The 27,209-nt window shown below is 52.6% G+C and overlaps 1 protein-coding gene across 1 annotated transcript in view; it reads left to right on the forward strand.

Moving 5' to 3' along the window:
* The window catches only part of LOC309579280 (syntaxin-binding protein 4-like), a gene marked incomplete at both ends in the record, with an annotated part of 46,517 nt that overhangs the window by 12,152 nt on the left and 7,156 nt on the right, over positions 1–27,209 (forward strand). Inside the window, 11 exons of the mRNA XM_082292511.1 lie at positions 4,421–4,516; positions 5,311–5,380; positions 6,404–6,478; positions 14,818–14,903; positions 15,625–15,745; positions 18,123–18,264; positions 18,454–18,560; positions 19,322–19,475; positions 21,024–21,096; positions 24,026–24,123; positions 25,773–25,869. Of these exons, the coding sequence (XP_082148637.1) occupies positions 4,421–4,516; positions 5,311–5,380; positions 6,404–6,478; positions 14,818–14,903; positions 15,625–15,745; positions 18,123–18,264; positions 18,454–18,560; positions 19,322–19,475; positions 21,024–21,096; positions 24,026–24,123; positions 25,773–25,869 (1,119 nt within the window). The remainder of the gene's footprint in view (positions 1–4,420; positions 4,517–5,310; positions 5,381–6,403; positions 6,479–14,817; positions 14,904–15,624; positions 15,746–18,122; positions 18,265–18,453; positions 18,561–19,321; positions 19,476–21,023; positions 21,097–24,025; positions 24,124–25,772; positions 25,870–27,209) is intronic.

Raw genomic sequence — 27,209 nt, forward strand, 5'->3', positions numbered from 1 at the left:
GGAGACCCAGAAAAGCCTGATGGGGCCATCACTGTGTCTGGAAGAAGTGACAGATGTGGCAGCCCTTTGTGAGCCACTTCACTGGGTTCCAGTTCCTCTCCTTTCCCCCAGTCTGTGGCCAGAGGGTCTTTGCAGGGTCTAGCAGACCCTTTACAATGAATTCTGGTGTGCTGGAGGAAGCTACAATAATGTGGATGTTCTAATGCCATCATCAGCCTCCTTCATCCTCTCCTGTGAGGCTTGAAGTCCTCAAGACAAGCGATCATCCTCCAGAAATCGTGGAATGGTTCAGGTTGGAAGGGACCTCAAAGCCCATCCCATCCCACCCCTGCCATGGGCAGGGACACCTCCCACCATCCCAGGCTGCTCCAAACTCCATCCAGCCTGGCCTTGGACACTGCCAGGGATCCAGGGGCAGCCACAGCTGCTCTGGGCACCCTGTGCCAGGGCCTGCCCACCCTCCCAGGGAACAATTCCTTCCCAATATCCCATCCAGCCCTGCCCTCTGGCACTGGGAAACCATCCCTCTCTGATGAGTGGTGCTTCCAGAAGCCCTGTGTCTGCCATAGGTGCAGCTGCTCAGAGTAGGTTTATTTGGGAAAAGAAAGTGACCTCATGAGTTTCTCAAGTTGAATTCAGGCGTTATCCCAGCAGTTTCTGAGGTTGGATACAGGCGTTATCCCAGCAGTTTCTGAGGTTGGATGCAGGCGTTATCCCAGCAGTTTCCTGGGTTGGATGCAGGTGTTATCCCAGCAGTTTCCTGGGTTGGATGCAGGTGTTATCCCAGCAGTTTCTGAGGTTGGATGCAGGCGTTATCCCAGCAGTTTCTGAGGTTGGATGCAGGCGTTATCCCAGCAGTTTCCTGGGTTGGATGCAGGTGTTATCCCAGCAGTTCCTTTGGAGCAGCATCACTGCTCAGTGCCAGGTCAGCGTTTGGCCGCAGGTCTGTTGCTCTGTGGCTTTAGGTGGAAACCCACATGTGAACCTCAGCAGAAGTTCAAAGGGGTTACCTGGCAGGTCCTCACACCTGAACCTCGAATTAAAGAATAGCCATCAAAGGGAAGTGCTGATTAAGGAGCATTTCTCAGAAACACTGAGATCCCATTATCTTGACCTTCATCTGCTTAGGACAGGGCACTGAGTGATTCACCTCCAATCTGTCCCTTCCTCCAGACAGAAAAAGCTGGCAGGGGCTGCAAGATCAACAGAGGGATTAAGGGAAATGTAATTGAACATTGCCAGCTTAGGCACAGAGCAGGCGGCCCCTCTCTGTGCCCGGCATGGCAGGCAGTGGGGTCAGGATGCGCCCGGGATGATCCCAGTTGGACTAAACAACCAGATTAGCCAGGACACCCCCTGACCTGTGGAACACGGATCCAGGAGCAGGTGAGATTACAGCCTGGGAACTGCGACTCTGGCATTAGTGGGAGCGGGATTAGAGGCACCGGAGAAGTTTGAGGGTCTTGGAGAAATTTATAGGATCGCTAAGAACCTAAAGAAAACACAGACTTGATCAGTTTTACCTCTAAGTCCATCTGGAGTTTTCCTGGGAAACTTTGTTCTGCAAAAGAGAAAAAATCAGGGACATGGCCATCAGCTCCAGGACCTTTGCCAGAAAGGAAAGATTAAATAGAGGGATCCAAAATAGGCTAGATTATCTGGCCCTAAGTATGAGTTAATAAGCATTATACTGGGACTTTGATGCTGTGATAATTAAAGATCCGTTATTTACCTACACTGGCTCCCAAATAGAAATTTGATTGAAGTAAATGTTTATAAAATATGTAATAAAATATCATCCCCGGAATGCTGCCACCACAGTCATGGATGATTCAGGTTTGCTGCCATCAGTCACCTACTGTCCCCTGGCTTGGTCCGAGCCCTGGAAGGGGTGAGCCCTCCCTCCTCCTCCTCCCTGCCCCAGTGGGGACTCTCCAGTGGGTTTTGGGGGGCAGGACTGGCACCCTGAGCACCTTCTGGGTGAGGTGATGGGTGTGAGTAGTGGGCAGAGCTCAGCAGCATCCAGCTGCTTTCCCAACAAGGGAGTTAAAACTCAGGGGTTTTTCCTCCCCCCATCCAAGTTTGAGTGTGTCTGGAGCAATACTGTGAGTAATCAGCGATTTTAATAACGAGATCGGATTTTCTCATGACATCGTTGGGGATAAAGGAGGATTTGGAGATACTTCAGCTATATTAAGGCATTATTACAATTGATTTGCAGACACAAAAGGGAAATGAGTCATTATCGATTTGATACCTCGGCACAGGCGCCTGTGCCACTCTGGGCTGCTGGGGGATGCTGAGCCTCTGCCAGGTGCAGATTTTTATAGGATTTGTCTGATGTGCTTCATCATTCCTAATTCCTTCATGTTCCAGAGTGAAGGAAGATGTGGGATGACTTCCTGAGTCATCCCCTAGGCCTGGGCTGGGCTTTCAGTCTCTCCCCCCTCCAGGGGAACCGATGGGGCTTTGCCTCTGCAGGACTCCCTCGTGCCAGGGTTTCTCAAGCCCATCCCAAGTGTGACCCTGTTCCCTGGGGTGTCTCTGCAGAGCCCAGCAGAGGGATCCCCTGGCTCCACAGGGAGCAGAGAAATTTCCAGCTGAGCATCTCTGGCCATGAGCAGGTTTTACCTTCTGTCCACGGCCACAGCATCTCCTCCCCACTTTGGTCCCCAGGTGCCTGACCTGACTCATGCCTTGGTGAGGCTCGTGCTGCTTCATAGATACCTTTTTGGGGGGCAGTATTTCCAATTTGAGCGAATTTCTTTTAAAATGCAACGGAGAGCAATATTAGTACCCATTCCTGAGGTGTTCTGCTGTGAGCTCCCTGTTCCAGCAGTAAAACAGCTCCTCACAAGTGCCTGGTTAATGCATTAAGCCCAGGGAATAAACTCCAGCACTCAGACAGGGCTGGGGTTTGGAGCTTGGGAAAAGCAGCAATTGGTGCATAGAGGAATGAACTGGAAAATTGCAAGAATCGAGTTTTAATTTAATTTAATAGAAAGGTGACCTGAGAGACAAAGTCTTTCTCTAGAGGCAAATGAAAACTGTGAGGGGCCTGAGAGCAGCACTTGGGTTATAAAGGAAGGGAAACATGGATGGAAATAGTGCAGTGTCCTGAGTAATCCCGATCCAGGATCCGCTTCCCTCCCGCCTGTTTCAGAACGGGTTCCCAAGTTTTGGGGAAGGAGCTGTGCCCTGTTTCCCTGGAGGGAGGTGTTTCTTGCAGCCCAGGGCCTCTCCAGGGCTCAGAGCAGCCTCGCAGCAGCTGGAGGACAGAGCTGACCCCTCGGTGGCACTGCCCGTCCCCAGTGTGCCCTCCTGTCCAGAGCAGCAAAATGCCTGACCAGCGGCTCTCAGGGGAGATTTGTTAATTAAAGCCAAGCTTTTTAATCCTTCTGTCCACAGCCTGGATCTTCGAAGTAGGACTTAATGAGCCCTGGATAAATAAGTCTCTTGGACCTTTTCCTGCCAGCCAGCTTACGCTGGCCGGCAGGGCCAGGTCCCGTGGCCAGAGGGGTGGCTGTCAGGAGCAGGAGCTCTGTGTCAAGGTGCTGCAGGGCACCTGAGCCCTGCTGTGCTATGGGGGTGGTTTGGACATGAGACAGGGGTCACCTCTGTGCTCCTGCCTCAGCTGCTCCTCCCAGGCCAAACTCTGACAGAAGTGGCCACTCCTGGTGTGTGGCTGTGTCAAAGGCTGAGGTGCTGCTGGGACCCGGCAGGTGAGCGGAGACATCCCCACCACGGTGGTGCCCCTGGGGTTTGTCCAGATGTGCACAGGGAAGGGGACCCTGGGGAAACACTTGTCACCAGGAATGTTTTGATCTGCAGCAGGAGCAGATCCCTTCCCATCAGTGATGAACTTGGACATGCTGGAGCAAGTCCAGAGGAGGCCACGGAGATGCCCCGAGGGCTGGAGCCCCTCTGCTCTGGAGCCAGGCTGGGAGAGCTGGGGGTGTTCACCTGGAGAGGAGGAGGCTCCAGGGACACCTCAGAGCCCCTTGCAGGGCCTAAAGGGGCTCCAGGAGAGCTGCAGAGGGACTGGGGACAGGGATGGAGGGACAGGACACAGGGAATGGCTTCCCACTGACAGGGCAGGGTTAGATGGGATATGGGGAAGAAATTGTTCCCTGGGAGGGTGGGCAGGCCCTGGCACAGGGTGCCCAGAGCAGCTGTGGCTGCCCCTGGATCCCTGGCAGTGCCCAAGGTCAGGTTGGACACTGGGGCTTGGAGCAGCCTGGGACAGTGGGAGGTGTCCCTGCCCATGGCAGGGGGTGGAACTGGATGAGCTTTGAGGTCTTTTCCAACTCAAACCATTCCATGGTCCTGTGAATTTGTTTTGGGGCTGCATCCCTCAGAGGTGGCCTGTGCAAATGCTGACTCTCCTGCCTTTGTGTCATGGGCTGTACTTCTCCTCCAGGCATTAAGGTCATCGGTGGCATCAAGGAACTCACTGGAGAAGAATATGGAGTTTATGTCAAGAGGATCCTTCCAGGGGGTGTTGCTTATGCAGACGGTGAGTGAAACACAGGCCAGAGTGCCAGGAGGTCTGAGATCAGCCCACATCGAGGGTATTTGTTTCACACGCTTGTTTCATACCTTATTAGATATTTTGGGTGGTTGCTCAGAGATTTTCCAGTGGTTGGGGGTATTTTTCGGCGTGGCAGTTGTTCTGACATCTGTCAGCAGCTTTGGATCGGCTTCTCAGCATCTGTACAATTGCTTTGTGTGTGTAGAGCACGGCCCATCTCTGCCACACAAGAGCTTTCCTGTCCTTTCCCACCTCCCTGTGACCCCAAAACAACCAGAGATCCTTCTGCAAACTCAGCTCTGCTCTGGGTCACTGATTTCATTCTGAATATGTTCAGCTAAGTAGGTATTAGGGGAGCTGAGCTCACCTTTTACAGCTTCAGCTAAAAAGATGATTTTTTTCCCAGCTGTTACATCATTTCTCCATCCAATAAAGGAAAATAAATCCAGAACAGGTGGAAGTGCCTCTCGTGGTTTTCTACCTGACCTCAAACTGAACTACTTGACCTCAAAGTGAATTAAGCAAAAGCTTTATTGCACTTTTCACTATTTACTTTTGCAACTTCCTAGAGCAGAGGAAGTGCTGGGACATTGGCACGGGGTTGTTCCGGGAGGTTGCAGAAACTTCATTTCTGGACATCTGGAAAAACAGGTCGGACGAGCATCTCCGGAATAACCAATGCATTTTTCATCCTGTTTCTGGGCACAGGGAGGAACTGCCCAGCCTCTCCCTTCAAGCTGTATTTTCCACAGTTTCTATCCATTAGTTTTCCTTTCTAGGGCGCCTGCAGCCAGGAGACCAGATCCTGGAGGTCAATGGAGATTCCCTAATTGGGGTTACAAGCGAGAGGTACCACATCCAAATGGAAATTTTCCATTCCTGTTGCTTTTGTGTGATTCTGTGAAGTGGCTTTGGCTGTGGGTTGTGTGGAGGACACCAGGGCATCACTCTGTGTGCTGTTCCCAAGAGCCAACTTGGAAATGATCAGACAGAAAGATTCAATATAAAAATAGAGTGGCGAGCCCAAATTGTATCTGTGAGCTACTCAGACATTCCCCCACCCAAACGCTGGGTTTTAAACAGCTCCTGGCACCCCCACTCCATCTGCTGCAGCTTCCCAGCACGTCCTGCAGTTCCCAGCACAGGAGATCAGCTGGTGCCTGAGCCTGACAGTGCTGCTCTGTGCAGGGAATTCCTTCTGGAGCCGCAATCCAGCCCCTCAGCTCCCCACCAGGAGAATAATTAACAGCTCCACAGGAGCACCAACACTTTGGGGGCTCTCCTCCCCCATTGAACACGGTGCTATCCCACTGTCTGCTTTGCATTCCTGCACGGGGTGCCGAGGCTGCATGGGAAGCAGCTCGAGGAGCTGGTCCTGGTCCCAAAGGCCCAGAGCAGCTGGGTTTGGTGATGTCCTTGAGAAACACTTCTGTGGCTGTGGGAGGCTGTGCCTGGCTCCCAGGGGTACCTGTATTTGGCCATCCCTGAGATGGAAACTTCCCCAGGTGGGGAATTACAGACTCATGGAATGGTGGGTTGGAAGGGATGTTAAAGACCCCCTCGTTCCAGCCCCCTGCCACGAGCTGTGCAGGAGGATTTGCTCACCACCACGGGCATCTTCTGGGTTTTGTTAGCAGGGACTTCTCACCTATGGCAGAAGTGGGAAGATCAGGATATGGCTTGGCTGCCCCCCAGCCTCCCTGCCAGGGCAGGGAACAGGGCGGCTGCTGCACTGGCATCCGGCCAAAGCCTTGGCTGCTGGCAGGGTTTGCCCAGGTCAGGGGTCTCTGCCCAGCTTTCAGGTGAGCAGGGTAAGACCAGTGGAGCACCACTGGGAGCTGGGATTGACGTGTCATGGGCCTTGTGTTCCAGGGCCGTGGACATCCTGAGGACGGCATCAGCCACCAGCCACATGCGCCTTCTGATAGCCCGTGATGACGATGCCAGGTAAGGGGGGCCGTGGCACACTGGGAAGGGGCGTTGTGGCACTCCTTGGCACCACAGCTGGAGAGTCTTGGAGCAAATCAGGCTCTAAGCCCATGGGGAAGGTGGAGTTGGCAAGGGGACTTTGATAACTGTGCACTGGTGGGAATTCAATGGAGCTGTAAGGGAAGGGAAGCACAGCTGGGGGCTCCCAGCTCCAGCCCTGCCTGTGCTGGGTCTGTGGGATATCCCAAAGCTGGGGGCTCCCAGCTCCAGCCCTGCCTGTCCTGGGTCTGTGGGATATCCCAAAGCTGGGGGCTCCCAGCTCCAGCCCTGCCTGTTCTGGGTCTGTGGGACATTCTGGCACTGAGCAGATTTCCACAGGTGTTTCCCCAGGGAGCACCAGGGCTGCTCCAGTCCTGGCTGTAGGGTGGCACAGCTCCCTCAGCTGCACTGTGTGGTGGTTTATCACATCCCGCACAGAGCTGTGGAGGAAGATGTACAGGGACAGCAGGATCTTCCCTTTCCTTTCTGGTTGGACACGTTGAGTTAAGGTCTTCCTTCCCCAGAGGTTTCCTCCGCCTCAGGGAGGATGAGAAGTTTCTCCCTGAAACCCATCCCTTTGTAGCTCCCTGGAAAACCTTGCTCTCTCTGGAGAGACTCAGAGGGTTTGGAAAGAGAAGGGAAGAGTTCAGTCTTGTCTTGACTGGATTTAAGCTGTGTGGGACAATGATGGTGCCATGAGAGAGCTGTGGGAACCAAGGTATGGATTAGTGGGGTCTTTGCTGACATCCCATGGGAGATGCAGCACAATGTGCTGGCACATCCTCTCCCTTTTTCTCTCGGGAGAGCCGAGGTGCAGCAGGAAGCAGAGGAACGAGGGTGGGATTTGGCAGAGTGAGGCTGTGGGCAGGCAGGTTCCCGGCTCTGGGGCTCTGCTCTGCGTGTGGGTGGCTGAAGGCCAGAGTTACTTGCTCAACGCACCCACATCCCGTTAGTGTCAGAGATGATGGATTCGTTCCTGATCCATCAGCCGCTGCACAGAGCTCCTGCCTTGGCAGAGCAGTGAGAGTGCTGTAATGACAGGGCTGAGGCTAATTCTGACACAGCAATACACTGGTGCAAGAATTATTTGCTATTAATGACGGGCTGCTTTTCAGCCACCCTCTGCCAGGGGAAGTAGCATCTCCTATTATTACATTAAGTGCAAGTCCTTCAGCAGCTGCTGAGGAAGTGCTGGGTGAAGCAAGTAGGTCACCAGAGATCCTTTGGTCCAAGTAGGGATGCTCAGGATGCAGTTGTGGATCACAGCAGTTCCCTTGGAGGGGCAAATCTCACACTGTCCCAGCAGGAGGGATGGGATCCCACAGCTCAGCAGCTCCCTGTGTCCGGCAGCAGCAGGACTTGCTCCGGGAAACACTTGATTTCTCAGCCAGAGCCCCCAGCGCAGGTTTTCTGCCTCCACGCTGATCTGTTTCAAGCTGTTCGTGCATGTCGATGTGGCTCCTAATATCCCGAATTGCAGCAGATGTTTCCTAAAGCACACGCACGCCCGGCTCCGCGGGCTCCGGCTCCCCCCTGCTGCCGGCAGTCCCCAATCGCCCTGCAGGGAGCTGGGGCAGGCCGGCAGGGCAATGAAACTTTAAGCAATTCATTTGGCCTCCGTTCACTGTTGGTTATCTGTTAAATCTGCAAAAGGTTAGCCAGAGGGAGAGAGGGGAAGTAATCAGTTTATTTATTATTTTTTTTTCCAAAAGATTTGCAGAGATTTCACTTACATAATCATCTCGCAAACTGTTTAATACACGAATACATATCTCCAGGATTAAGGGCTGTGGGAACAGGGGGATTTTCTGCTCTCTACTTTTTTTTCCCACTTCGTTTTATCTTTTAGGGATGCCCTGTTATCTTTTAAGTCTGTCCTTGAGCGTGGGTGAGCAGGCAGCCGGGTGGAAGAGGGGCATCATCTCTGGCGGTGATGCCTGTGAAGGTGCCATGCCATGAGCTGTGGGCAGCTCCCCACCTTCCCACTGCCCAGCAAAGCAGCTCACGAGACCTGAAAGCTGAGGAGGACACAGGGCAGAGAAAATGCAGTTTATTTTCAGATCCTTCCTCACCCCGAGCGCTCAAGGCACACTGGAGGAGGGAACGTCATGGCTCTGGGTTTGGATCCAACCCTCATGCCAATTTTCCCAATGACTCAGCTGAGTAGCATTTTGTTGTGGTTGCCCTCGGGTGAATTGGAGTCATAAACGCTATTATTTGTCCCTGGAGTTAATTATAGGCCCAAATTACCTGTGCTTTTCGTGGAACTCAGTCTCTGGCGTGTATCAGATGCATGTTTTGGGCCTGTCGCATCAGCTGGGCTGCGGAGAGCAGCAGTAATGCCAGGGCTCAAAGCAGAGAATTCAGATTTAGAGCTGGACTCACCAGGTTTAGGTGATGCTTGAATCTGATTTTCGTCTGTGCTCACCTTCAGCCAATGAGGATCATTTTATTGCATAGTCATAATTATTGTTTATTCATTCTCAGCCTGAAAGTTACAATAGTTCCTTGTTTCTCTGCGTTGCACAGATATCAGCCTGGTCTGTCAGGTTTATCACTGGGAGAAGCCAGTTTCTGCTGCACCTCTCAGTCCTGGCAGGATAAAATACTGAATTCATTGTGTCTCCACATGGGATGCATCCCCCGCATCCCGGGAACAGGGGCTCTGGGATTAACAGGGCTCACGCGGCCAGCAGGAAGGAAAGGCTAAAGGCTGCTTCTCTGCAGTGCCCTGGCACTATGGAACAGAGTCACAGACTCACAGGATCACTGAGGTCGGAAAAGATCTTCAACATCAAGTCCCACCTCTGGCTGATCTCCCAGCCCAGAGCACTGAGTGCCACGTCCAGGCCTTCCTTGGACACCTCCAGGGGTGGGGACTCCATCACTGCCCTGGGCAGCCCCTGCCAAGGCCTGAGCACCATTTAGAGGAAGAAATTCCTCCTGATGTCCAGCTTGACCCTCCCCTGGCCCAGCCTGAGGCCGTTCCCTCTCCTCCTGTCCCTGTTCCCTGGGAGCAGAGCCCGACCCCCCCGGCTGCCCCCTCCTGTCAGGGACTTGTGCAGAGCCACAAGGTCCCCCCTGAGCCTCCTTTGCTCCAGGCTGAGCCCCTTTCCCAGCTCCCTCAGCCGCTCCTGGGGCTCCAGCCCCTTCCCCAGCTCTGTTCCCTTCCCTGGACACGCTCCAGCCCCTCAATGCCCTTCTTGTGAGGGGCCCAGAACTGGACACAGCTCCTGAGGTCCAGGGCCAAGTGAGGGGGCAGAATCACTTCCCAGCTCCTCTGCCTACGCTGTTTCTCCCAGCAGAGGGGCTGTGCCTGGAGCTCATGCCTGGTCTGGAGTAGATGCAGGACAGTCCCTCCTGTCCTTCCAGCCCTGTGTGTGACAGTGACAGCTCAGCCCATGGCCTTGCTGTTCTGAGCACTTGGTGCTAAACTGGCAGGGAGGGCTGGGGCTGACTCCAGCAAGCCTGGGTGTGCCAAGGACATGGCTTTGCTCTGGTGCTTTGGGAAAAACACCCAGCATGTCACACAGCGGCTGAGATGCCCCTGTGCCAGGCACTGCTTCCATCCCACCAGGGAGAGGGGGAAAGGATGGAATGGTTGGGTTGGAGGGGACATCAACACTCACCTCATCCCACCCCCTGCCATGGGCAGGGACACCTTCCCCTATCCCAGGCTGCTCCAAGCCCCAATGTCCAACCTGGCCTTGGACACTGCCAGGGATCCAGGGGCAGCCACAGCTGCTCTGGGCACCCTGTGCCAGGGCCTGCCCACCCTCCCAGGGAACAATTCCTTCCCAATCTCCCATCCAGCCCTGCCCTCTGGCAGTGGGAAGCCATTCCCTGTGTCCTGTCCCTCCAGCCCTTGTCCCCAGTCCCTCTGCAGCTCTCCTGGAGCCCCTTTAGGCCCTGCAAGGGGCTCTGAGGTGTCCCTGGAGCCTTCTCTTGTCCAGGTGAGCACCCCCAGCTCTCCCAGCCTGGCTCCAGAGCAGAGGGGCTCCAGCCCTCGGGGCATCTCCGTGGCCTCCCCTGGGCTCTCTCCAGCAGCTCCAGGTCCCTCTGCTGTTGGCCCCAGGGCTGGGGCAGCTCTGCAGGTGGGGTCTCACCTGAGGGGGCAGAGGGACAGAATCCCCCCCTCCCCTGCTGCCCACGCTGGGGCTCAGCCCAGGGCACAAGGGGGTTTCTGGGTGCTCATAGCTGGGGCAAGTTCAGCCTCTCACCCACCAACACCCCAAATCCTTCCCCCAGGGCTGCTCTTGATTCCTTCTCCACCCAGTCTGGATTTGTGCTTGGAATTGCCCTGACCCAGGTGCAGCACCTGCACTTGGCCTTGGTGTGCTTTACGAATTCTGCACGGTTCCTCCTCTCCAGCCTGTCCAGGTCCCTCTGGATGCCCCATCCCTCCCCTCCAGGGTGTGACCTCTCCACACAGCTGGGTGTCAGCTCCAGCCTGGCTGTGGGTGCCCTGATTCCACTGGAGCTGTGTGTGAGAAAATCTGCCTTTGTGACGCTTTTGGAGTGCTCTGGGTTCATGGCTCCCACTCACCTGCACCTTTGTTTTTTTTTTTTTGAGACAAACCAGTAATTTCTGATGTCACAGGCTCCACTTTCTCTCCCAGCTGTGGTGCAGAGCTGAGGTTTCCAGACGCTGTGTAACCTTTGATGTAGGATTCACCCTTTGTTCTCCCAGGAAAAAAAGGGCAGGACAAAAAGGCATTATAAGATAAAACAACAATATTCTGCAGGGAGATTGACCCCCTGCTGCAAAGTCATCCTAGAGCTGGCTGCTGCTGGCAGATCCCCCATCCCACTCTGGGGCTGGCTGAAGGCTGTCCAGGGCCAAGCTCTATTGGAAGCATCCTCCAGACCTCAAATGTTTGCATCCTAATGAAAAAAACTGGAGAAGGGCTCGTTAAAATGAACTTTCCACCTCATACAACGCCATGGTTGTTGTTTTTTAATAAAGCTGGGTATTTTAGTCCTGCAGGCACCTGACAATTCACAATGTTTTAGTAAGGGTCAAATTTTAAATATTAAAGGCATCTTCTGAAGCCTCTTGGTGTCTGAAAGCACAAAGCAGGGCCTGCTGGCATTCCTTCAGTGCACTCGTTCATTAATCTGCAATGTTTGGGCATCGTCTGCCCGCGTCAAACTCCTCCAAACACAGCACTGAGCACAAAATTAATTCCCAGGAGATTGGCACCAGAAAGTGCATTACTTTCTGCTGGGATAAGTGTGTGCCTCAAGTTAGTCATGTGTTTGTGTCCCTGGTGGAACTGGGGCTGGATTGACCAACAAAGCAGGAGCCGGGACGGTGGCGTTTGGTCACATTGTCCCTGGGCTGGATGCGGTCTCAGAGCTCATTCAGGCTCCTGAGCAAATAATGATAAACCTCCTTTGTGGATGCATTTCAGGACACTAAATAAACAACAACAAGGAATGCTGAGCCCATGCATGTCCTCCCTTATGACAGAGTTTGGCGGCCCAGATTGGTGATGGGGTTTGCAGGGTCACAGAGCTGCTGCACCAGTTGCATTTGCATTGACTAAGAGTATTTCAGCCATTGTTTGGTTTTTATAAGCTGCTCTGTGCTCTGCTGGATTATTATCTGAGGAAAATGGAACAATAGATGACCACAGAAATACCCAGCCCAAAACAAAACGCAGGTGCTGGTGGCCTGGTAACCACTGGGAATAATACGTGAGATTCCAGCGTGTGGGACCTGCCCCTGCACGGGGTCAGGGAGGGGTAAGGCCGTGGCTGTGTCAGCTGCCAGTGAAACTGGTGTGAATCAGCTGCAGAAACCCAGAGGCTTTACTGGGAAATTGGAGAATTCTGCTAAGATCCACCCAAGGCTCAGCTTAGGGATCCACAGAGCAGCAAACCAGGGCCTGACTTGTCCTTCTGCTTTCCCACTGCTTGTGGAATCATTTAGGTTGGAAAAGCCCTCTGAGACCCTCAAGTCCAACTCTTAAACCCACCACTGCCAAGGCTACCACTCAAACCACGTCCTCAAGTGTCACATCCACATGGTTTTTGAACACTTCTAGTGATTCCACCACTTCCCTGGGCAGCCTGTTCCAGTGCATGACATCCTTTCAGTGGAGGAATTTTCCTAATATTTTACATAATTTTGGTGCCTTACGTTATGAAACTGCCTCCCCCCTCCTTGCAGGTCACGCAGGGCTGGCCCCACACAGCCATCCCTTGGTGGGCCACCAAATGCCTGCCACTGTCTGAGGGGTAGATCCAATAAATAATTCCAGTGCTTGGAGAATGGCTTTGATGATCCTTATGTCCCCTCTACTCTTCTATCACCACAATGGCTGGGAGGCCACAGCATCTTCTGCATGTCCTGGTGGCATCTTGGCTGTTCCTGGGAAGTTTGTGCCAAAGAGTTGAAAGCCAAAAGAGCCTTGTGGGAGGTGGGGCTTCTGTGGGCTTTTTTTAAGGTCATGGGTTTGGTTGATAAAGACAATAGTATGGATGCAAATACTGGGATTCACCAAGGCATGTCACTGAGCATTGTGTGACACTTGGGTTTTAAATTAGCATTAAATGGAATGAATAAGGCATACATTTGATGACAATATTAGATAAGGCATGCGCTGGTCTTTGAAGTTCGTTAATGAGCTGGTTGTGACTGGGAAGATGTAAATTACTGAGAGCATTTCCAGCAGGAACCTGAGGAGCTGATGATTCATTCATCAGTTAATATTGTTGACTCTAATCTAGCCAATAACACCCAACATCTGTGCTGGTGAGGAACGCAGATGACGCAGCGTCTGCGAGTGTGTCACTGCACTCTCCTCGCTCAGAGAACTTTGCTGTGGCTGGGTTCCTACAGGTTCACCTCTTGAGCTTGTCTGACTGTCAAGCCTGAGAGGGAGCCACTCATAGCCAGGCTGTTCCTGGGGCTATGGCATCAGGAAGGCACCTTCCCATGGGGATTCCCTCCTGCCTTCAAAGAAGACATCTAATGGTGTTACTGTGGCCACTGAAACAACATTTTCAGGGTCTCTACCACTGCCTGGCTGCTTATTAATTGGCATGTGTAAGAATTAGTCATCCTTGAGGATCTCTCTGCCAAAAGGTCAGATCCATCAGGTGGGGAGTTGGGTTATGAAGGGAGAGAACCCCCCCCCCCCTCCCCATTGCAGAGCAAAGAGCTGACGTGGCAGGGGTGGATCAGAAGGCTGCTGAACGTGAGCATGAAGAAGAAGTCATCCCTTTCCATGCCTCCTCATCTGAAAGGAAAAGAGGGGCTCACAGCAGCTCAAAGAAAGGCTACAGAAAGGAGGCAGGAGCTGGTAAATGTGGACAGTGGTAGTTCTCAATGGAGTTCAAAAACTCAGGAGGTCACACTTGGCAAAAGGTCATAAAGCAAATCACCTGTGGTGTACAGGGAGTTCCAGCTCATCAAGGGCTCAACACATGGTGGTCAAACTCAACCTGGAACAAAGCATTACTGAAGGTCCTTGGGCATGGAGATAATCTTCCAGGGGATTTTGGGGATGAGATTGCATGCAGATCTTTGTTGAGGTGTTATGCTCCAAGAGTTTAGCTTGTGATGTTTGTGGAGAACATCATCATGGATGGATTGGGAGAGTGGACTGCTGCTTCTGCAGGTGCTCTGAAAGCCATCTCCTTCTTTACTCCAGCAAGAGCTACAGGATCTGCTTTCTGTCCAGGAAAAGAGGTGAAAAAACAGAAAATAACCTGTGTTTCACTATTCTAGAAGGAGTCACAAATAGGCGAAGAATTTTTGGGTTATGTTTGCACAGTTACAGCTCTTCTGGCAGGGTTTAATTCGTGTGGTGTGTTTGCAAAACTTTTGAGCCTTATAGCTGGGGGTGCAAACATTCCCAGGTGGGTCCATGAGGTAGGTGCAAGGCAGGATGCAAGCAGGGCTCCAGTGTTCATCTGCCCTCTCTCAGGAGTGACAATCCTCAGCACAGAGCCTGTCCATGGAATCATAGGGTCATAAAGATTGGAAAAGACCTTTAAGGATATGTCCCTTCCCAGCTTCTCTTGCCCTGAACACATTCCAGGGCAGGGAAGGAGCACTCTGGAGCTCCAGCCCATCACAGGAAAGCTGCACTGCCATGAGATTGATTATAGACCTGAAGCCTTGCACAAGCTCTTGAAACCAGGGTGCTCCCCTTGCGCATAAGGAAGCTCCGTCTGCTCCCCACAGCTGGAGGGCACCGGCCCTACAGCCTTGGTACCAAGTCACTGCCATCAGAGGCACCACTGTCATATAATCATGTGGGGGGAGTTCTGAGCACCAGCTGACTATGCCATGGTTTTGTTTGCAGGAGAGAGTTCTCTGAGCTGCTGGAGAAGTTCGGCTCCCAGAGCAACACGGGCTCAGCGCGGAGCTCGCCGATCCTGCATGGCAGCAGTGAGTAGCTCAGCAGTCTGTGTGGGGGGAACTGAAAGCCCCTCTCTCTGCAGAGAGAGTTTCCTTTATCCCAGAGTCATTCTGAAAGAGCTGTGGTTTGGTTTGAGTAGGTGTTGGGGTGGAGGTTTGAAGAAAGCTCGTCCTTGTTGCAGGTCCTTGGGGCATGCCCAGACCGTGGCCATTGGTGCCACGGGGTGATCAAGAGAGACTTGAGTTGGGGTCGTAACCACTCCCCTGATCCCCAGACTCTGCCTAACTGATGTGCTGGCAGGTGACTCCATCGGGAGGTGCAGCTGTAGATTTTTGCTCTGGATTTCAATGTGTTTCAGCAATACTTCTTTCAAAGATTTTTCATTTGCAAATAGGCAATGTTTAATGAGATGCAACAAGGTTGACCTAAGCAAGGTGCCAGCACACAAAGCCATGTGTGCCTGGGGAAGGAAGCTGTCTCTCTGGCTTGGCATCCCACCAGACAGCTGCTGGCCCTTCCCCTGTGGCAGAGGTGTGTAGGGTTGGCAGAGGGGTGACAGTCCCACGCTGGAATTGTGCCAAGGAGGCTGAAATGTTTCCTCTCCTTCAGCTCTATCCTGATGTCTTTATCTACTGTGTGGCTTTCCCCAAAAATCTAGGAATGCAGCATCAGCTATGAGTGGCAGAGCAGGGGGGAGGGTGATGCTAGAGTGTTTGTGTGCCCTGGACTGACTCTGACTTTGCTGTTGAGGTCGATACCTGGAGAGCACCTCCTCAGGCTCATCCTCACGCTCCCAGAGCCCACTGCTGCTGAGCCCTGCCAGCTCCCACAGCCCCTTCGTCGGGAACCCGGCGCACGCCCCTCACACACAGTACGTACAGATCCCACCAGGGTCATCAGGAGACCACCAAATGTCACAGGGATACACCCAGTTAATAATTCCAGGGCTTGTTGAGCAGTTTTGTTCATCCTTATGTCCTCTCTACCCTTCTATCACCACAATGGCTGCGAGGCCACAGCATCTTCTGGATGTGGTGGTGGCATCTTGGCTGTTCATGGGAAGTTTGTTCCTGAGGGGTGAAAAGCTTCCCAGTTGAGACAGTCAATATGTCTGCACTATGGTTAACCATGCAGCAGCTCCTCTTCCTCCCCTCTGAATCCCAGGGAGAGGCCATGGTTTACAGCCAGCTGAGAGGAGCGTGCACATCGCCTTAAAACCATGAGCAGAGCATTCCTGCAAGGCTGGTGCTGCTTTCAGGAGGTGTTTTTGGAGCTTGTTTCCTATTGCCCTGCTCCTGGCATGTTGACCCCAAGCTCCAAGAGCACCAGCACCTCTCCATGTCCTTTGGTGGCCAGAGCATCTCCTGGAGTGTGTTTTCATGTGGTCATCTGCCCTTGCACATTCCACAGGGTCAGAGGTCTGGACAGGCAGAGCTGGTTTTTCTGCAGAGTCTCATCTCTGGGGCCCTTCCCCAGAGGGACAGCTCGGAGGGTGTTCACAGTCATGGAATGGGGACCATTTGTCACCAGGGCTCACAGCTCCCCTCCTTTGCCAGTACAAACAAGACAAATCGCTGGTAAAGAGAATCAGCCCTCACTGCAGAACCAGTAAATCCTCTTGCTAAATACCAGCTTATTAGGGATTTGCAGAGGACAAATATTTGGCACCAGAGGTTTAAGCTGCTTGCATGGAGCGAGAGACCCACACAGAGGAGAGACCAGATCATCTACTTGGCAGCTGGTTTGGAGAAGCCATCCTTACTGTGCTGTTAACTCACTCCAGGCTGAGATGTAGAATCCAGAGTGGGTTGGGTTGGATGGGACCTCAGAGATCATCTCATTCCAACCCCCTGCTGTGGGCAGGGAAATGGGCATTTAGGCTAGAAAGGACTGTCTTGGTGGCCTCCTTGCCATGCTGTGCCTAGCTGTGCTTGTCTCCATGCTGGTGCCAGGCCCCAGTGGTCTTCCAGGCCCCTGGAATTACAGAGCACTGGTTTCAGCTGAGCACTGGTGGTCAGCTGAGAGATGTAATTTGGGCTAAGGGTCTTTTCATGCATGTGGCTGCCACCCCTTCTGCTCACCACAGGTTGTCCCTGGGCTATGACCTCTCATTGTGGCATCCCCCGAGGTCCTGCCACTCCACTGAGCAATGGGAGTTGGATACGATGCAATCTCACCACAGTCAGTGTCTGAGACTTCAGGTTGAGCAGAGAATTTAATGCTTTGTTTCATGACATCATTTCCCTAAGATCACTCACCTTAAAGCAATGTTTTTTCGTAAGACTAAGGCACAGTGGGCTGTCTGACCACCAGGGATGGCACTGCTGGGAGCATGTGCTGGTGTCACTGTGGGGCACAGGATGCACAGCTGCTGCTGTGTCTGAAGTTGTTACACAGGGAGCCAGTGCAGACTCTTTGGGCTGCTGTGGAAATAAACTGAAAAGTGAAAAGCCAGCTGCACCCATCCCATTTGAGGAAAAGGCTTGCTAATCCTTAGATACCATCAAATCCTTCCCCAAATCCCCCCTGCTGCAGTGCTGCCCATGGGAGTTCAGTGAAATCTTGCTCCCACAGCTCTGCCACTGCCAAACCTCCCTCCTGGCACAGAGCCACCGCTGTGGCCGGGCCTTGGTGGCCCGCTGGGTCCTGTCCAGCAGCTCTTGGAGGGAAGGGTCCAGCCTGTTTGCTGCTCCTTTTCATCCTCGACTGGGCAACCCACCTGCCACAGCAGCAACTCACAGTGTGGTGGGTGCTGCTGTAAAGGACGCCCATTTCTTAGGGCATCTTGCAAGATTTTGGGTCCAAACCCCAGTTAAGACACACCCAGCTGTGTTCCCGAGCCTCACTCTGATGTTTGCTAAGAGCTGCTTGATAGCTGATCCATCTGTAAATTGCTGTCTGGTGATTTAGCTGGATTTGAGCAACAACTGTGTTGATCCTTTGTGTGCTTTTGGCTATAAAGCCAGGAATGCCAAATATATTCTGTTAAATCTTTAGTTTCTTCTCTAAATGAGTATTCCCCTATTTGGGATTAGGGAAATCAGTCACCTTCATAACACTGAACAATGTCTGCCAGAAGAGGAGCCCTCACCTCCCCTTTCCAACAGTGGGTGGAAGAAAGGATGCAAATAAAAGGTTGGGAGAAGGTAGAAGGATGCATGGAAAGAAATCCAGGCAGAGTTTGTTCAGCAATATGGGAAGATAACCCAGATGACCTTGAGTCACCTGCTGGCCTCTCTCCCTTGCAGCTACTCCATGGACTCAGGAATCCAGAGCATTTCTATAGCAAACTCCTCTGGCTTGGGGCTGACAATCAGTGGTGGATCCAACAGGCCTGACGGGCCCATGATTTATGTCCAAGAGCTTTTGCCAGATGGGGACTGTTACAAGGTAAGTCAGTGCGGAGACCCACGGGAGCTCTGCCAAGGGGACCTTTCCTAGAGGCTGTGGCTGTTCTGAAGCAGTTTTTCTAAGAGTAGATGAATAATTGCATGGACTAATGAGGATTTGTGTTGCAAGAGAAGGCTTTGGGCAGAGATATCCCTTCCCAATGCTGTGTTTGTCTCCCTGTTTGTTTAGGATGGTCGGCTCCGACCTGGAGACCAACTCATCGCTATCAACAGAGATTCTCTGGTGGGCAGCACGCATGAAGAGGCCAGAAAAATAATTGAAAAAGCCAAATTCAGGTAGACATAGAAAGTATTTCCTGTCATCATCACGTGCTGTTGAGGCTTAGGCAGAACACTTCAGGTCATACCGAGGTTTGGCTTCAAGGGCACTGTTAGTCTTAAATGATGCTTTAAGGTGGTCACATAAGGAAATCTTGAAGGCATGGATCATCCTGAAGTGTGATCCAGACCATCCCGATGTTCTGGGTCTCATGACTATCTCCTATCACTACCCAGCAGAGCTTTGAAACAGAAGTGAAGTTTAAAAAAGGGAAAACAAGGAGACTCGGGAGAGACCTTATGGATCTGTACAGAAGGGTGGAGCCAGGTGGGGGTAGGGCTTTTCTCCCAGTTAACAAGGGACGGGACAAGAGGAAACAGCCTCAAGTAGTGCTAGGGGATGTTTAGATTGGATGTTAGGAAAAACATCTACAGGGAAAGTGTTGTAAAGCCCTTGGCACAGGCTGCCCAGGACAGTGGTGGAATCACCATTCCTTGAAGTGTTCAAAAACCATGGAGATGTGGCACTGGGGGACATGGGTCAGTGGTGGCCTTGGCAGTACCAGAGGAATGGTTGGACTCAATCTTAGGGGTTTTTCCCAACCCTAATCATTCCACGATTCCATGGAACGCAGCTGGTGGAGACCCAGCTGCACTGGTGCAGGCTACTCAGGCTTAGGTGAGGTTATCCTAAAGGCAGAACCACAAGCATGGGAGCTCTGCAAATTTGTGCCTTTTGTTTTGTTAATAAGAGGTTCTGTGTTTGTTGTTTGTTGAAGACACGAGGGAAGCACAGAAGTGGCCTTTATTCCTGGGAGGGGACGGTTACATCCCGGACTGTCGGTTCACAACAACATCCCATCCCCGCCTCCGAAGGCTGTGGGAAACGGCCTGAGCTCCTGCAGGCTGAAAGTCCATGTGAGGTCCCCAGAGGTAGGTGGAAGTTCATCTCTAACAGACATCAATCCTGGGATCTTTCCTTGATCAGAGAACTCTTCTTTAGGGACTCCTTGGTAATATTTCTGGAAATCCAGTGGAAAGTCTGTACTGTTGATGTATTTACCTGCAGGCAGGTGTTTTAAATCTGAAATAATTTCTTCTCTCTTGGGTTTGAGACAGAGATGGATCTGTGGAGATAATGACAGCAGTTTCATCTCCAGGGCTTGCATTCAGACCAGCTTCAGGAGTCTCAGGTTTTAAAAAAAACAAAGCCCTTCTGTGGATAGCAACCTGCATCTGATTCAGCACCAGTCATAGGGCTGGAAGGGATCTCTGGAGTCAGTTTGATCTAGGCTCCTACCCAAAGGCAGGAGCAACTCTTTATTCTTCAAGCCCTCTGATGAGGATGAATCCCCAGCATTCCTGCACAGCCCATTCCTGCTCCTGACTACTCTAATGATAAGCCAGGCTCATTCCTCCTGCAAAGCCAAGCTCCACATTGCGTTTGCAGAGAAGTGCTTGAGCTGTGAATGGCTGGACAGGGTTTATCCACACAACCCTCAGGGTCTGCGGCTCCATTCTGTGCATTTGTCACCCCCTCCTGGACTGGTGCCATGCTGGGTGTCCTTTCTGCCCCCTTCCATACAAATTCCCTCCAAGAAGGGCTGGCTGGATGTTCCTTTCACACAAGAACATTCACAAAACATCTTGCTTTCCAGCCCTGTGGGGACACAGACTTGCATGGATGTCACGTATGTGTTGCCTTTGGGTGGACCAGGCTGGAGATGTGCCCTAGAATGGCACCAGAGCCCCTGGAGCTGTGGCTGAGTGGTGTGGTTGGACCCGCAGCTCGTGTGATGCTGTGCACTTGTATGAAATCACACCATTGGCTGGACTGAAATGGCTCCTGTCCTCACTTTGCTGCTGAAAGATGGAACTTCTAATGAGATCGGGGTTTCCACACCAGGGGAAGAGTGCCCAGGCACCCGTGCTGCCTGTCTGTGTGTCCTCACACCAGTCCTGTGCCCCTCTTGGCATCCAAGTCCCCAGTTGCCAGAGCTGTCTCGGTGGTGCTCACCCTCAGATTGTTTTTCCCTCTTCCTTGTGCTTTCAGCTGTGACGTAGCACATAAGACAAGGTGGGAACTGAACTCAGCTTCCTGCCCTGCTCACTGGGATAATTATGGGTTTGGGGTAAATATTACACCTGGCTGTGGTCAGACTCAGGACCTCCCCACTGGGTTGGATGCAGAGCTTCAGGGAGAACCTCTGTGGAGAAACCAGGCAAGGTCAAATCCAGCCTCAGTGCTCAAGCACAATCACAGTAAGGACAGAGTCGTTTGTGTGTGACCCAAGGTTTTGGGGTGGCTCAGCCTGTGCCAGGTGCTCCCAGAGAAACCCCTGGACTCTCTTTAGGCCCATCTGCACAAGAGGTGTATGTGGTGCCCTCATGACTCTTGAACTCCTCTTATCTTCTGCTCATTATTTACACCAACAGATTCTTCTTAGCGACTGTCTGTGCCATTTTGTCTTGTTTTTCTAGAATAGACGTGAAAATTCTTTTCCTGTGCCTTCTTTGTCACCAGACATTTGCCCACCAGAGCTTACGGTCTCAGGTGAGTCCTGCTCAACCATTCTCCTTGTGGGGGTTCCTTGGAGCTGAGGATCATGAAATTATAGAATCACAGAATCATGGAATGGATTGGGTTGGAAGGGACCTCAAAGCCCATCTCATTCCACCCCCTGCCATGGGCAGGGACACCTCCCACTGTCCCAGGCTGCTCCAAGCCCCGTCCAACCTGGCCTTGGACACTGCCAGGGATGGAGAAGCCACAGCTGCTCTGGGCACCCTGTGCCAGGGCCTCCTCACCCTCCCAGGGAACAATTCCTTCTCAATATCCCGTCTAACCCTGCCCTCTGGCAGTGTAAAGCCATTCCCCTTGTCCTATCACCACATTTTTTTATCAGTGTTTATACTGCTGGAGTGGAATTTAATGGGGTGATAATGACACTCAGCCTGCTCAGAGAGAGGGCAAAGCAGCAGCTTGGTTTACTCAACGAGTAGTAATTATGTCCATGTTTGCCCACAGCAGCAAAACTCTTTACTAAGGCATTTGAGGACTGAGCTATTCACAGGAGACAAATTCCCCCACGCTCAGCCTGTGGTTCATTTGCAGCAGGGCTTTGCCCACCTCAGACATGCAGCAGGTTCTCCACAGGCTACATTCCCTTCTGGTGGGAATGGGGGCTCTTGGACACGCAACATAAAAGCAGGCAGATAATGATAGTTGGGATGTACACAGCAACCCTGGGCTCTGAACAGGCTTTGAGGATGCCCTCAATTGGCCAGACTGGGAAATTGCTTAGAGATGTGATTAAAACAGATTTCTCTCTACGTCCAAGCTTCAATTTTTGCTTATTTTTTCCATGCTGTGTTTCATCTCCATGCTCTGGGTCTCCTGAGCTCTTACCTTTTGTGAAGAGACCCACTCTGTTCATCCAACAGTGTGGCAGCAATGGGGGGTGAACCTGAATCACCCTGCAGTTTCCCAAATCCCTTAATAATATTGAGGAAACCTCAATAATCCCCAGAGCCCACGGAGACAACCTCCACCAAGGTACCCCATATCCCTGTGATATGAGGGTTACTCCTGCCCCAAGGGAAAGATGGACTTCCCCAACAAATTCTGAGCAAGTGCTGCCCACCATTCTTGCAGCCTCAAATCCAACAGCCCTTCCTTCCCTGGGACATTGGCTCTGCTTACAAATCCCTGTGCCTTGCTGTAATTCCCCTCTGGAAGGCTAAGAGCAAGCACTGGAGGTAAATCATGCTTAGTCCATCCCTGGGATCAGCAGGAGATGGAGCAGCTGCTCCCAGGGATGCCTGGCTCACCTTGGGCAAGCTCAGCAGCTTCAGCTCTGCCATCCATGCTCCGCTGGAAAGGCCCTGGGACAGGGACGTGCTCTGTCCTCCCTGCCCTGAGCACCCTGCAGATGCCATGGAGACTCTCAGGTGGCCACCATGGACAGCCAGTCCTGGTGATGGGGACAGAGATTGCAGATTGTTGCTGCAATCCAGCAACAGCAGTGACCTGACCGTGGCCTGACTTAGCTGGGGGATTTTATCCCTGCAGGATTTGAACGTGGAATGCCGAGGAAGCTTTGTGTCAGTGTTGTCACCCATACAGACAACTGGCTTTGAAAGAACAGCCAGGCTGGGAGCCTGGGCCAGTCAGTGCCTCTCTCTGGGTGCCTGATGGATGCCCTGGATATGGCTGTGTCCAGAGCTGACAGCAAAGCCACATGGAGCTAATCCTGATTAGCCACGGCTCGAAGGGTAACAGCTCTGCCCTTGAACTTGGAGAGGAAAGTGGTGGTGGCCGATCCAGCAAACCCATTTGTTACCTCTTGCTGCTTCCCAGCTGCTGGCCTCAGCAGAGCAGATGGATGCTGGGATTAGGAGGATTATGCAGCACCTCTGCTGCTCCTCACTGTCTTCTCCAGGCACCTGGGCTCTGGCCCGATGGACAGGAGGGTGTGGGGAGAAGTGCTCCAGGGATTCCAGAGGAGCTGTGTTACTTGGCAAAACAGGGTTTCCTGTGATGTTAACCAGATCCCAAGCAGGCAAAAGGAATTGCTCCCTGGGCAAATCCTGTGTCACTGGCATGAGAAGGAATTTTGTCACCTGGGCTGATGGTTTGAGGGTGGGCAGGGGCAGGCACAACAACCCTGCACCCTTCTGGAGTCTGCTTGGGCTGTTCAGGAGCAGGTAATGCCTCCTGCAGCCCTTTTTCCAGGGAATTTCATGGCTCCTTACAGACAAGGGTTAATCATAATGGAAAAGGTGGGGTTCCCTCCAGGGATGGAGGGGCAGGCCTTGTGCAGCAGTGATGGCAATGCTGAGCCAGCTGTTAGCAGCTGGATCCTCCAGCTCATGACAGCTTTTTACCAGCACAGCAGCTGCTGCCTCTGCCTCTCTCTGCCTCTGTGGCCGCCTCACAATACATGTGGCTCCTTCTACCCAAAAAACCTGCCTGCCCAGCTGAGGGGAAAAGGGCTCAAGGCTTTTTGCAGTCTTGGGGAGGGGAAAAAACCTCACAGTGGTGCTTTTCCACATCACTTCTAGTCTGTTCGTTCCCATGGGTGCCAGGAATTCTTTCAGTTTTGCTTAATCAGAGTAGACAAGAACCAGGCGGATTTTAATTCCTTTTTCTCACAGTTCACCATAACTCCAAGGCTCCATAAAACTCTGTGACTGGAAATTTCCAAAGTGCTATTTTTGCAGTCCTTTGTCCCTGGATGAAACATCTCATTTTAAACCGTGCAGAAGCCCAGTTTCAGAAGGATTTGCCCCAGTATCCAGTCTTTCCAAGAGTGGCCTAGTTCAGCCTTCCAGAGTTGGTTTTAGTAAATCCTGGACTTGGATTTTTGCCCTGCTGCACACACTTTATATTTCATGCAACAAGAGATCTGAATTTTGCTTTGCAGACACCTCTTTCCTCTACCCAAATGCTTCTCCATTAATATTTATTTTTGATTTTTCAGCACCTGCTTCAGTTTCTAACTACAAAGCAGCTTCAGGCACCAAACCCAAAGTAGCACTGGATCCCCACATCCGGCTCAAGGATGGAAAACTCGAACTGGTAACTGCCGGGGTCCCTCTCCCCAAAGCAAGGTCTCCTCCTTGTGCACTATGCAGGAAATAGTCCATTCTCCAGCTGAGTTTGCTGGAGGCCGAGTCCAGCCTCTGAAAGTAAAGAGGGTGAAACATCCTGACTGTGTCCAAAGGGGCATTTAAATATCCCTTGGCTCAGCTTGGCTGTTCCTCAGTGCTCCATGAAGCTCCAGAAGTCTTCTCCTGGCAGCTGCACCTCCCCTGGACATCATGCCATTGGCTAAGGTTGTGCCCTCCAAACTTTTTGGTGCTGCTGTCACTGCTAGGGTGACCTCAGGCAGCCTGGCACGGGCGAGAGATAGGAGATATCTCACCGAGGAGCCATCCAGAACCGCTGATTCTTCCATCATTTTATGGAAAACACATTCCATGGGTATGGAACAGAGCTGCCCATTCGCTCACCAAGACCCTGGTGAGGGGCAGGGTGCCCTGGGGGGGCCATGTCCCAGTCTGGCACCTTGGGTGGTTGTGGCGTTTGAGGGGGGGATGTGGGGACAGAGCCCTTTGTGCGGGGCCGGGGACACCCCGATGTGACGAACATCTGCTGCCACCCGACGGCAGCGCAGGGCGCCCGGGAGCTGCTCTCCTGAGCCTGCGTAATCCTCCCAAAACGGCATCCAGGATGGAATGTGCACAGCGACCTCTGCTCCTCACGGGGACAAAGCAGCTCCTCTCGGCTGGCAGGAGCGGAACGCTTGGCTCCCCTTTTAAAAGCTGTGTTAGGCGCGGGCGGCTGCAGCGGTGACAGGGTGGGGGTGACACCGAGCGGCACAACCTGAGGTGGCTTTGGGGTGACCAACCACGCCAACATCCTGAAGTCTGGGAGCCTGCAGCACTGCCTTGCACAGGGGTGGTGGGCAGAGGAGCAGGAGGTGGGACTTGAACGGACAGCAGATGGATCCCAGGGACTTGCTGGTGCTGGAGCGGTGAGCGAGGATCCCTCCGCAGCGCCTTCCCAGGGAATTGACGGGAGGTGCTGTGAGCAGGAGCTGTGCGTGCAGCCCGGCACGGGGGAACGTTTCACTCGGGCTCTTCCCCAGAGTCCGCTGAGCTCGACTTTGTCTTTTGAAAGCTTTCAGGTGCTGCTGCCAGCAGGGAAGTGAGGCTTGCACAGGTTTATCTGCTCCTGTGTGCTGTGCTGCCCTGGGGTTGAACTGATAAGTATCAGTAGAAGTTAGGGCAGCAGCAATAATGAGAGAGTAAAACATGCAGTGGAGGAGCAAAATGTTTGAATGTCTCCTCTCTCCATGGGAAACACTCTGTCAACAGCTTTTATCTTCCTGGTCCCAAACAATTTCTGGGCAGTAAGAGAAAGGAGAGGCTGAGCTCTTGCCAGCTGAGTCTTGCTAAAACTCCTCTGGCTTTTGATAAAAGTCCTGAAAGCTCATCAGAGCTGCAAATCTGACTGCAGATAAAATGTTCTTGGAGGGATGTGAACCTGGGTTCAGGAGCAGACATTTCTGTACATGTGCAGGAAAGGACAGACTGGAAATCCAGTCCAAGCCTGCTCCTTTGGGAGATGCTGCCTGCAGAAACCGCAGTGTCTTCCCAGTGCTTACCCCAAAGAGGTGCTTTTCCAGTATTTTCCTTTTTAAAGGCTCCTTGTTTCTGCTCAAGGTTCTGCAGTATCTTGGTCTGGATGTGACCGAGGAGAAGAAGAGGCAGCTCCGGCAAAGCCTGACCACGGACTCGCAGGGGACGGTGGCCTACGGAGGTGAGCAGGAGCTCTGTCCATGGGGGATCTGTCATTTCTGTGAGGCTTCACTGGCAGCTAAAATGGGAAAGCAGTGGCAGGTGAGACACCTGCCTGGCTAGTGATGGAGCCTATAAAGAGGGAAAGTCACAAGCACAAAAGAAGGCATTCTGTAGAATCGTGGAATCCTGGAATGGTTTGCATTGGAAGGGACCTCAAAATTCATCTCATTCCACTGAACACCTTCCACTACCCTGGGCTGCTCCAAGCCCTGTCCAACCTGGCCTTGGACACTGCCAGGGATGGGACAGCCACAGCTTCACTGTGAAACCTGTGCCAGGGCCTCGCTGCCCTCACAGGGAAGAATTACTTCCTAACATCTAATCTAAACCTACTCTCTGTCAGTTTAAAGCCATTCCCATTGTCCTATCACAGGTAAAATCAGACTTAAAGAAAGTTGGTGCAAGGGCTTACTTCCCTTAAAATCCCAGCTTTCCTAGCAGGAAGGCCAGAGGAGACACAGAAAATAAACATCAGTTCTGCTTTCTGTGGCCTTCCAGAGCATGTCCAGCCCACAGGGTCTGCTCCCCAGAAGGCTTTCAGCAAAAATCCCAAACCATCAGCAATGTCCCCACCAGAGAGAACAGTCACAAGGTATCTGGATCAATGTTTTGTGCAGAGTGAGGGATGGGAACCACAGCCCTCTCTTACGAGTGACTGGTGCTGAATTTTGTGGCGACAGAAATAAGGATGATTGGAGGTATTTAGCAAATGTGCTGGCAGTAAAGATGCTGCTCCTGCTGCAGCCCAGAGACTGAGCACCATCCAGAGGGACTGGGACAGGCTTTAAGGTGGGAGCACGTGAACCTCATGAAGTTCAACAAGGCCAAGTGCATGTCCTGCTCCTGGGTCAGAGCAATCTCAAGCACAAATCCAAGCTGGGTGGAGAAGGGAAGGAGAGCAGCCCTGGGGGAAGGATTTGGGGTGTTGGAGGATGAGAGCTGGCCATGTCTCGGCTGTGAGCACCCAGAAACCCCCTCTGTGCTGGGCTGAGCCCCAGCATGGGCAGCAGGGGAGGGGGGGATTCTGTCCCTCTGCCCCCTCAGGTGAGACCCCACCTGCAGAGCTGCCTCCAGCTTGGGACCCCCTTCCAGTGCCTAAAGGGGCTCCAAGAGAGCTGGGCTGGGACTTGGGACAAGGGCCTGGAGGGACAAGACAAGGAGGAATGGCTTCCCAGTGCCAGAGGGCAGGGCTGGATGGGATACTGGGAAGGAATTGTTCCCTGGGAGGGTGGGCAGGCCCTGGCACAGGGTGCCCAGAGCAGCTGTGGCTGCCCCTGGATCCCTGGCAGTGTCCAAAGC

The sequence above is a fragment of the Coloeus monedula genome (genome assembly GCF_965178545.1).
Source record: "Coloeus monedula genome assembly, chromosome: 16".
NCBI classification, from domain to species: domain Eukaryota; kingdom Metazoa; phylum Chordata; class Aves; order Passeriformes; family Corvidae; genus Coloeus; species Coloeus monedula.